This window comes from Aplysia californica, unplaced genomic scaffold (genome assembly GCF_000002075.1).
Source record: "Aplysia californica isolate F4 #8 unplaced genomic scaffold, AplCal3.0 scaffold00353, whole genome shotgun sequence".
Classification (NCBI taxonomy): Eukaryota; Metazoa; Mollusca; class Gastropoda; order Aplysiida; family Aplysiidae; genus Aplysia; species Aplysia californica.
The window spans coordinates 698,555-709,947 of record NW_004797623.1 but is presented as its reverse complement, the minus strand read 5'-3'; the positions used below and the strand labels follow the sequence as shown (position 1 = coordinate 709,947).

At 38.2% G+C, this 11,393-nt stretch overlaps 1 protein-coding gene across 6 annotated transcripts in view; it reads left to right on the top strand.

The window, feature by feature from the left end:
* Positions 1 to 11,393, top strand: part of LOC101846012 (TOM1-like protein 2) — a 40,249-nt gene that overhangs the window by 23,827 nt on the left and 5,029 nt on the right. For 3 of the 6 annotated variants that reach the window (XM_013085187.2, XM_005102995.2, XM_013085185.2), the window contains 4 exons: positions 415 to 438; positions 2,762 to 2,824; positions 4,288 to 4,327; positions 5,172 to 5,192. In XM_013085187.2, the coding sequence (XP_012940641.1) occupies positions 415 to 438; positions 2,762 to 2,824; positions 4,288 to 4,327; positions 5,172 to 5,192 (148 nt within the window). The remainder of the gene's footprint in view (positions 1 to 414; positions 439 to 2,761; positions 2,825 to 4,287; positions 4,328 to 5,171; positions 5,193 to 11,393) is intronic. The other 3 variants (XM_013085186.2, XM_035970983.1, XM_005102996.2) reach the window with 2 other exon arrangements.

Genomic DNA, 11,393 nt, shown 5'->3' with positions numbered 1-11,393 from the left:
TCTCAGCTCCAGGAAAAAGATTCGGATTATGATGGGGGGGAGGAATGCCGATGTTCTCGATTTAGTTATTTTGACGAGCCTCTGATTTCACTACGATGCCTCACATATGGTATGACATTTGATAAAACATGAACAAAATAATGATAGTCGTCTAAGTGAGCTCGCTTATAGCACTATGGGCCAGACAAACAATTGCCTGACATGGAATATTGTGTAAAGCTCTATGAGCTTTCGAGTAGGGACATGCGCTATACAAATGGTATTTATTATTATTAAGTGGAATTGACTTTGGCATGGAATGAGTTAATTCTTAGCTTTTGTCAGAATCTGAACACTGATCTCTTGGAGAAAAACATAATGTCATAAGATATGGTTTGAATATTACTTAACCTTCTGTGCATTATTTCTACACAGATTACAGATGAAGACACTCTAAAGGTACCCTCGTCTCGCAGAATGGCCTTTTTGTGTAATCAGCTGTAACCTCACCATATTTTGCTGGTGTTCCTGTCTAGCTACTGTCTCACACTTGTGTTAATTTAATTTTATCTGCACAGTTCGATTGTCTTGAGACTTTTTTTATGTAAAGCTTCGTTTATTTTTTGTTTGTTTTGATAGTAATGACTCCTGCATGATGCGAGCACCTTCTAGACATCACATCTTTTGGTTTTGTGTCGTTAACATATTATCCCTAAGTAAATTTGACATAGAAGGGATATGGTGTTTTTGCTGATTTGCATATATATATATAGGGCTATGAAGTACAGCACTGACTGATATATGTAGAAAATTAAACCATTTTTTTTGCTGTGCATGGTGGCAAAGAACCTGGAGATGTTTGTGTAAATTAAGCGTCCTACCGTAACACCACTTTTCTCTCTATTTCTTTGCTGTAGAAAAAGAAAAAAACACACTAGGACCTCGATGTCTCTGCGTGCATGGGGTTTTTTTTCAACTTTAGAAAAAGAAAAATAACACATTAGGACCTCGATGTCTCTGTGTGCATGGGTTTTTTTTTTCCAACTTTAGAAAAAGAAAAATAACACATTAGGACCTCGATGTCTCTGTGTGCATGGGGTTTTTTTTTTCCAACTTTAGAAAAAGAAAAATAACACATTAGGACCTTGATATCTCTGTGTGCATGGTTTTTTTTTTCTACTTGGATATGTTAATAATGTTTGTTTTGTTATAATCTTCTGGGTGTCCATATATTGCTGTCACTTAATGACGGCTAATAGTGGTTGTTGGTGGCTAACGCTCAGCTGAATTGTATGTAACATTTTCTGAGGCCCTCCATGCTTCATATTTTATTTTGCTAATTTTTGTATTTAAAATTTTTTTTCTTATGTTTATTTTTTGTTTGTTTTGTTTTTGTGTGTGTATGTTCGCCGACTTTTCGTTTCAGCTTGTCAATATTCTTCCATTCTTTCTGGCAGTAGTCATTTCTGTTAGTAGATTGTCGTATCGCATTCTTTCTTTTGTCAATGTTTTGGATGTGATGTTAGATATTCTGGTTTCTGTAGCTCTGTGCTGCCAACAGTGATGATGTGATTGTATTCCTCTGGTCTGTGGAAACCCATGGTTTCTGAGACAACAAAAGTGGGTGGTTGGTGGGTGCTCTGGTGTGGTTTGCTTCTTCTTTCCTATAAAACATTTATCATCCTAATCTCTCCTCCTTCTTTTTAGTGTTTGTTACTCCCTTGTAACACCTCTAATCTTCGGCACTTATATGACCTTATTTTGTTGCAAGTGCCGTAATACTCTTACTAAATCAAACAAAAGTGTTTTCATGTATTCTTCATTCCACTCACTGTTGTTATCTATCATTTCATAGAAATTTAGTTGACATCCTTTAGTATTGGTGGGTGGTTGGCAGGTGCTCTGGTTTGGTTTTTCTCCTTCTTTCCTATTAATCATCTATCGTCCTTATATCTCTCCTCCTTCTCTTTGCATGTTACTCTCTAGTAACACTTCTTATTTTCAGCACTTATATATATGACCTATTTGTGTTGCAAGTGCCGTAAACCTCTGTCTAAAACTAAACTCTTTTAGTACTATTTGCCCTCATATAACTTTATGAATTTGCAAGTGCAGCCAAACTCCTACTAAACATTTTAGTAGCATGTGCTGCCTTTCAAAGCTCACTTTTGTTTTACAAAGTAAAATTACTTCCATTTTGGCTTAGTGCTGTTGCTTATGCACAATCAAGATTGAAGGCTTGTGACATATTCCGTAGTTCCAAAGGTTTTGTTTGTTTTTGCAACCAGTCCAGTAACCCCCCCCCCCCCCCCCCCCCCTTTCCCTCCGCCCTGTTCCATTTTTTTTTTCTCCTTAACCTGACAATGACCAGCCTGCCAAGACCTGTTTTCATCATCCCTTTGGTTACGTTACATTTACACTTGCTTGACCACATTCCTTGTCCTTGACACCCCAGGGAAAAAGACAATCCATGGTCATCTTATTACCAATTTGAAAGCCAGATTACTAAGTTTTTAAAAATTTGCTGATTACTAAAACATTAACTAGTGGGTTGGCAGCCCTGTATAAGGTATGATTTAGGAATTCTTTTTTTTTTTTTTTTTGGTTTTTGGCTTCTGACTTAGGCGTAAATCTTCAAATGTTGGGCAAAGATCTAAGAACCAGAAGTAACTTATTGACTAATGTGAACTGAAAGTTAGATTATTTGTAACAATATTTTTTTTTAAAACATTGTTATTTTCCAATCATTCGTAATTTCTATTTTCTTCTGTTTGTTTCTCAGCTCCAGGAAAAAGATTCGGATTATGATGAGATGGAGCAGTGGCTGGCCACCCATGGAGGAGCGGTAAGCTTGGGTTGTCTGCTCAGATACACAGTTTAAACACACAATCTATATACATTATATTTGTGACAGTTCGTCTCTTTGGTCACCTAAAACTTACAAACCGCTTAATTTTTTATTTTGAAAACATTAATGGTGGTTCAGAATCTCGGACAAGGGCGAAAAATTTCGGAGGGCCCGTGTGCAAGTTGCGCACGTTAAAGATCCCTTGGTGGTCTAAAATCGATAAGAGTAGGCTTCGGCCGCCACCCGCGCAAAATTCAAAATTTCCTACCAACTGAAAAAATTAGGTGTGTCCCGCGCGCTCATATGACCTTATGCAGTTGTGAGTGCCGTAAAACACTTTACAAAAACAAACAAAGAATCTTTTAAAGAGTGCACAGTTTGTTTGTTTTTGTTTTGTTTTTTTGGGGGGGGGGGTTATCCCGTGTCCTGATTTTGGTACCCATATTTGTTGGTTACGTAAGAATGTATTGACATTTTGCAAATTGTTGTTTTCTAGAAAAACAAGAAAAAAGGGAATAGTATGATTGTTAAGTTGGTAATGATGATGATGGTGACGGTAATGGTACGTGTGATGTGATCATGATGATGATTATTTATGTTGGCGATGATGTTCTGGTGTAGGAGATGATGTGCGTATTAGTCTTAGTGTTAAGTTTGTTTGGCGCTTACTCTAGATCCCCGCCAGGCTGTTCTGGGGGGCAGGACACAACCCTCATTCCCAATTCCTCGCATAGAGTGACAAAAAATTTGGAAATAATATGTCATCTTCTTCCCGAGTATTTAATAAAAGTATGACAAAAAATCACATTGGGGCCGCATCTGAGTGATGACATTGTTAGTGTGTTTGTTCCCTATGTCTTTGCTATCATATTTTCAAAACAGTGAAAGGAGTGAGGCCAATAATCTTTGTATTAATTTTCATAGTCAATGTAGACTAACCTCTGTGCTTACAAGTTATCGCTATCATCATTCGCAACCGGTTCCGACGATCGGTTCTTTTGAGTCCTTTCGTCAAACGGGTACCCAGCTAGTAAAGTATACTTTTAAAACTCATCATGAGGGGGTGGACTCAAAAGAATCGATCGTCAAATTATTGTGGAATCAGTGCCCACTGCTTGTGAAAGGAACCACCACTTCTTTACAATGGCGTCTTAGAAGACGAACTTTCCCAATATTCGATCTAAATGAAACTACTGAAAATCTTTAAATTAAATTGCAGTGACTTTAGACTCCTTAATATAACTGTGCTTTCTTTAAATCCTCCGACGATCACAGAAGTGCCTCGGAACCGATTGCGAATGACGATAGCGATAACTTGTAGGCACACTTTTTGTTGAATATGAGGTTATCTCAAGTTTGAAGGGAATTTTACTGGGGGTTGCTTTTTCTCTGTTTGCCGCCTCCCCTCCGAGAGAAGCTCGGAAAAGTATGACAACCTTGTTTGTTTTCCTTTTTTGCAGGAGTCGGATGGAAAACCTCAGCAACCAATCACCAGCTCGGGTAATTACAACTTCTTTCTCTCCGTGTGAATAGTTAGACTGAACGGGCGAGTTCTTCTTTCTCTCCGTGTGAATAGTTAGACTGAACGGGCGAGTTCTTATTTCATTAGTGCCTGCTTTTGACTGTTTGTCTGTACGGCTGTGGAGAGCAGCTGCAGCCAGAGGGGTCGTGACCTGCTGGGGGCAGTGCTGAAGACAAGTGTCTCGGTGTTGCGTTCTTTTAGTTACATTTTCCTCCTACTCTCTCCCCCCCCCTCCCCCTTCTACCTTTTGGTTTTTCAAATTTATTCTGTGAGTGTACACAGTTTGGTACTGAGAGAAATCTGAGGAGCTTTCTAGGTGAAATGTTTGGAGTCTTTTTGTAGGCTTGCCAACCCGTTCTCTATTGCTGTAAAAAAAAATCTAGTGGAAATACACAACAAATGTGGATTTTCAGCCTCTGAACATTGCAATTAAAAGCCCAGTAAGCGAAACTTTCCGATTTGGTTTTTACTTCCTATATGCAAAACAGATCTGAGGGGTTTGGCAAGTCTGTTTTTTGTCTCTAATTAGTTATGAATGGTTCAGTAATGATATGAGTTATGTCATTAAAATTGGTAGTTAAGTTTTCAAGAGAAGCATAAAAGGGTGTACACACCAGTCTTATAGATTTTTTTTGGTATTTGAAACACTAGTGTTAGAGTGATTTATATCTTAGTTTTAACTAATATGCTGTCTTCAGGTGGGGGTAAAAGTAATGTAGGACAACCACTATAGTTTACGGGACAGAGTTCAGATTATGCTATTGTTTCACCAAAATTGTATTATTTTGTTTCTCTGTGACCTTTTTCTTTTCATCTTTGTAGAAGACTGGCCCTTAAGCCCAGGTGATGCTAACTCTATTTGCAAGCACATGTCCTCAGTGCTAATCCCATCTGTTTGTTTGGTTGTTTTTTTCCCCTATTAGTTGCACTCACCATCAGTTTGCTTATTTAGGGAAATATTTATTATTCTTTTGATTTCATGCTTGATGGGAATGTACTTTTGTTTTTTTCAACAAATGAAGAGTCCACACAAAAAAAAACAAGAAAAACATCAAAAAGCGAAACGGGTGTAGTCACAAAATGGAAATGGTGAAGATGTGGATTCTAAAAGCTTGTAAACTCATACCTTCATTTCTGTTTGGTTGTTGGTTTATTATTTTTTGTCAGCTGAACAGGAATTGAAACAAAAATAATACCCCCCCGGTGCGGTGCCACTGACTGTAGTGTCTTTAGGCCATTCCCAAAGGGGAGGCTTTTCTCGTTCAAGCTCAGTAGAATTGAAAATGGGCTGATACATCATGTCACGCTCATAACTGCCTGATCTACAACAGGGAACTGCTGCTTTCTCTGATTCCCTGTAAAGACTTCTCTGTTGACACCCACCCCTTGGTGCTCATATGACCTTATGCAGTTGCGAGCGCCGTAAAACCCTCTACAAAAAAAAAAAAATTTTTTAAAAGAATCAATCAATGATTGAACTAAAGTGAGGTTATGATGAGTCTACTCAAGCACTTGTTTGATATCCTCACGATTTCCATTTTGTGACTACGTCTGTTTTTTCCGGTGGACTCGACAAATGTGGATGTTGTTTGAGTGCTAGATGTTCCAGGTGGTTTTTGTTTGATCCTCTTCTTGTTTCACCCTATTGACATTGTTGTGAAGATGGTGCAGTTATGTAAGTAAACAGTCAAAACGTTTGCCTCGCTTCTTGGAACAGGTGTGGGTGTTTGATTTCCTTCTTTTTTTTTTTTTTTCTTTTAAAGATTTTTTTTTGTTAGTCCTTTGTTCTGGAGAAGATTTTTGTTTAAAAATCTCGCACACATTTTCTTTCTTTTTTTAAAATTCCATTTTTGTTTTTTCACATTTCTCTATAGGTTTTGAGTTGCAGATGATACTTCGAGTAGTCCTATGATAAGTTTTCACTTCACCTCTTCTTGTTCTAGAGTTAGAGTCCGACTTGGACCTGCTAGGGCTCAAGTTTTGTTACATTTTTGAATTCAAACAATTGTGAAAAGATATTTTTCAATGTCTTTGGTTCAGGTCCAAGTCTTTCTTCACCTATATAGATGAATCTTTGAAGAAAATGATTACGATATGATTTTGGGTTGATTTTTCATTTTTAAAGTCCATGCTTGGCTTGTGGTCTGCCAAAGTGCGGCTTTTTGTCTTTGGGTATAGGTTTATATTGACTCTAAGTTTTGCATTCAGTGTCCACGTTGGTTTACCGGTATTTCATTCTATCAGAAATACGTAGTAGTTTTGCTTTTCTTAAAGAAATTATTCAAGCCCAGCAAAATTCTGTTGTGGTTTTTGAGATTTGACTCTTTTGCTTTGTGGAGACAGGTTCAGTCGACTGTGCTCTTGCGACGAAGCTAGGACTACCCAGCATGCATGTCATTAATCACATGCATGGACGGCACTCTGGCTCTGGTTTAGCCATTTAGCTTTTGCATACTTTATTTCTTATCCCAATTTTTTTTTTTTTAAATAAATTTTATTTTTTGTAGCTGGCATGTATCAGAGTTGACTTTCTTTTGTACCTACAGTCTCGTTTTCCTCCCTTGTGACGTCACCAGCGTGTTGATAACTGTAACTGACCTGGTGTCCGAGAGCTGACACTTCTGACCTCAAATTTTCTTTTTTTCAACTGGGATTAAAGTACAGTTAGTTGTAATGTTTTTTTGGCTTCATAGTATAGTGTCGTTGGCTTTTATCCAGATCATCATGTAGAATCAAGGGTGTTGGTTTTTCAAAAATATCTCAACTGGTAGTAAAAATTATAAGTAGAATGTTGGATGTTGGTTTCTGAAATACGTCTCAACTGTTAGATAGAGCAGTGTTGGAATGGTTTAGTTTAAGTTAGTGATTATCTCCTTAATGTCCTATTCAAGGCATGGTTATAGTTGTTCTTGATAGTGCAATAAAATTTCGTTTTCTTTATTTGATAACAAACAAACACACTTGTAAGATGAATGTTCAGCTGCAAGGTTAACCCTTCCAGCCCCAAGCGCGTATATTTTCAGCAGAGCTTGTACCTCCCAAGAGCGTATATTCTCAGTTTCGGGAGGTACCAATTTTGCGCATTTTTCTAAATTAGCGAACCTAATTAAACTGTAATTTTCATAATATTCGTTCATTTACCTTTGAACAGTGTTCTATGTTATTACCTAAACCTCATTACAAAGATACTAGATCACTTTTTAGAATGCATGCTAGTTTCTCTGAAATACCGCTGTGTTGGCTGGGACTGGGGTAAGGAAGTGCACAAAATGGCTGGGGCTGGAAGGGTTAAATGAATTTAGTCATGTCCACTCAGAGTTCTATGGTAGTAAGTTGAATAATTATAGGTAAGTCTGGGCCGGAAGTATAAGACGGAAAATATTATTGAACGTAGGAGTGAGAAACAAGTCCCTTCTTTTGGGGCGAGAGGAGGGGGGGGGGGGGGGTAGGACTGCTTCTTGAAAAATGAAGTTACTGTGTCACACGTAATGCAGAGATGACCTGTAGAACAAATTGCAAGCACTGATAGAGTCATTCCTTTTCCTTTTTTTTTTTTTAAATTAATTTTTAGAGCAACCTTCCTCTAACAAAAAAGAAAGAAAGAAAAATGGCGTGATGTATCATTGTTTACAATTTTTGAACAGGTTGTCATCCTTGTATTACCACGTGTCTATAGTTTCATTTTTTCATGAGATGGCCCTTTATATTATTGTATCGGGAGTGGTTATTTCTGATTCTCAGCTAATTTGAGGCATTTTTTAAAATTGATGGGACCGATAATTATCTTCTTTATGAATGTAGTTTGGGTTCAGTGTAATAGTCAAAGAGAGAGAGAGTTAAGGCTTTGGCTACTGTGGCAGAGTTTGTATTTACTTGGGAGGAGAGGGAGTTACTCGGGAGGAGAGAGAGGTTGTTGGTCATTTCTCTGTCGTCACAGGACGTCGTGAGATTTCTCCCCCGTAACCTCCGTGTTCTAGCCGGTGTGCATGTTGTGCTGTGCTGAGTTCCCCGCTGGTTTGCTCACGTCAGAGGGTCCCGTCAGTGTTGTGCATCTTGCCGTTGAGAGTGGAGAGAGATCTGATACGTTATTAGTCAGCGTCATGGGCTCACTTTGTAATGGTGTAATAATTATTGCAAGTTATAATTTTCAGTTTAGTATTTTTTAATTATTTTTTTTGTGTTTTACTGTCCCAAATGTTTGTTAGTAGTGTAGTGAAAAGACTAATTTGGGTTTACAATACACACTGCTGTTGAGTTAAGTAACAATATTGAGAAAACCTAATGGTGTTTTTTTTCTTAAAATGAGTTTCCCACTTTCTGATACATGTATGCTATGAAGAATATGAAAATTGTTGAGTTTTCGACTTTTGTAGCTTCAATAAGAAAAAATGATCCCAAATCCTTCCTCTGTGACATTGGTGCTAGCTCATCATTTAAAAATTATTTTTTTTCCAGGTTTATCATGTTCTTTCCAATATTGCTCCCTGTCGCTGTCCGCCTCCTTGTGTGGATTGTGGATGGGTGCTCTGGTGTGGTCTTCTCCTTCTTTCCTATCAAACATCTATCGTCCTTGTCTCTCCTCCTTCTTTGCTGTGTTTGTTACTCTTGTGTAACACCTCGCACCTATATGACCTTATTGTGTTGCAAGTGCCGTAAAACTCTTTCTGTGGGTGATTGGCGGGTGCTCTGGTGTGGTTTGCTCCTTCTTTCCTGTCAAACATCTGTCGTCTTTATCTCCCCTCCTCCTTTTTTGTGTTTGTTACTCACTTGTAACACCTCTAATCTTCGGCACTTATATGACCTTATTGTGTTGCAAGTGCTGTAAAACTCTTACTAAAACTAAACTAAAACTCTTTCTAAAACTAAAACTAGGCCTCCTTCTTGTCTGTGAATTTCTGGTTTAGCTTTCTTCCAGAGGCTCGGCTTATGCTATTATCACACAAATCATAATTTGTCTTTAGTTACCCGAGCTGGGTGTTGTTAGGAGAGGTGAGGTGCCCACATTTACTTATTTGTGGGTGGTTGGTGGGTGCTCCGGTGTGGTTTGCTCTTTCTTTCGTATCAAACATCTATCTCTCCTTCTGTTTCATATTTGTTACTCTCTTGTAACACCTCTAATCTTTTTTAAAATTTTATTGTTACCTATAAGAGTTGTTTTAAATCACAAATATATTTACACTGAATTTTAATATTTTAACATTTTAGCATTTTAAAGTCAATTAGTTAACCAATCATGCTGTGAACTTTTGCGAAAGTAAACAACTTGTGTTTCACGCGCTCATATGACCTTAGCAGTTGCGAGCGCCGTAAAACCCTATACTACATACATCTAATCTTCGGCACTTATAAGACCTTATTGTGTTGCAAGTGATGTAAAACTCTTACTAAAACTTTTTAAAAAACATTTCCATATTTTTTTGTGTCAGTTGATTAAGTGTGAGATCATGGGTACCTAGTAGACAGCGGCTGTAGTGTGATATCTTATTGGATGGGTGGTTGATGGGTGCTCTGTTTTTGTTTGCTCCTTCTTTCCTATCAAACATCTATCGTCCTTTTCAGTCTTCCTTCTTGTTATGTTTGTTACCCTCTTGTAACACCTCTAATCTTCAGCACTTATATGACCTAATTGTGCTGCAAGTGCCATTCAACTCTTACCAAAAGAGAAAAAAAAGGACTCCACCAACGTGTAGATGTTTAGGGTTCAAACCTGAATTGAGGTCTGCTTTTTCTCATCTTTCCTTTGGATGTTTTTACTCTTAGCCTAGCGTCCTGTCTAGGATTAACATGATCCCAGCTACGTTCAGGATTTTTATTGAACCCGTGTTGTGCATAACACTTCACCATTTATTTAGAACATCCGGTGGACCAATGCTTTTACTAAAACCGTCTTTTGTCTGCTGTTTTTTTCTTCAACGGCCTTTCGTAGTGAATTACTCCATATCCTTTCTTAGTGAATTACCACCATATCCTTTCGTAGTGAATTACCTCCATATCCTTTCGTAGTGAATTACCTCCCTATCCTTTCTTAGTGAATTACCTCCATATCCTTTCTTAGTGAATTACTCCATATCCTTTCTTACTCCATATCCTTTCTTAGTGAATTACCTCCATATCCTTTCGTAGTGAATTACCTCCATATCCTTTCGTAGTGAATTACTCCATATCCTTTCTTAGTGAATTACCTCCATATCCTTTCGTAGTGAATTACCTCCATATCCTTTCTTAGTGAATTACTCCATATCCTTTCTTACTCCATATCCTTTCTTAGTGAATTACCTCCATATGCTTATGTTTCTTTTCAGTTATTTTTTAGGTGTATTTGTCGGTGGGTTTCTGTCTCATAGTGGAGCTGTTGTGCAGATGAAAAGACTCCTAATCAAGAGCATTCTTGTCCTTCATCTTTTAACGGGCATCTCAGTCTCTCGTTTGAAGGCTGCTGTTTGTCGCATGTCTTCCAGGCTATTGTCGAGTGTTGGGGCTTCTTGCCTAGGGTTGGGCCAGTAGTTCTGTTTGAGTGCTTTGTGGGTCGGGCAGGCTTGCAGTAGATGGTTGGCTGTTTGTTTGGCTGCCAGTTCCGCATGAATACAGAGCGTTTTTCCATCCATTCTTCTGTAGAAGAGGGTCTGGGTATTTTGCGGATGACTAGAGGATGCTGACGCTTCTTCTGTTTCTCACTGTGTGTGGAAATCTTTGTGGTTTTTCAGTATGACCACCATTATGTTGATGTGTTCCTCAGATGTCTGTCTTCTACTTCTTTGACCACCATTATGTTGATGTCTTCCTCAGATGTCTGCCTTCTACTTCTTTGTAAATTTGCTGTTTATTGTTCATGTTTGAGATTCCCTGCAGGGCAGAATGCATTTTGACATTGTCTGTGTTTTCTCTTTAGGGTATGAGGTTTGCAGATGCTCTGCTGTGGTTTACCCCTTCTTTCTTAATCAAACATCTATCGATGGGTGGTTGGCAGGTGCTCTGGTGTGGTTTGCTTCTTCTTCCCTATCAAACATCTATCGTCCTTATCTCCCCTTCTCCTTTTTTATGCTT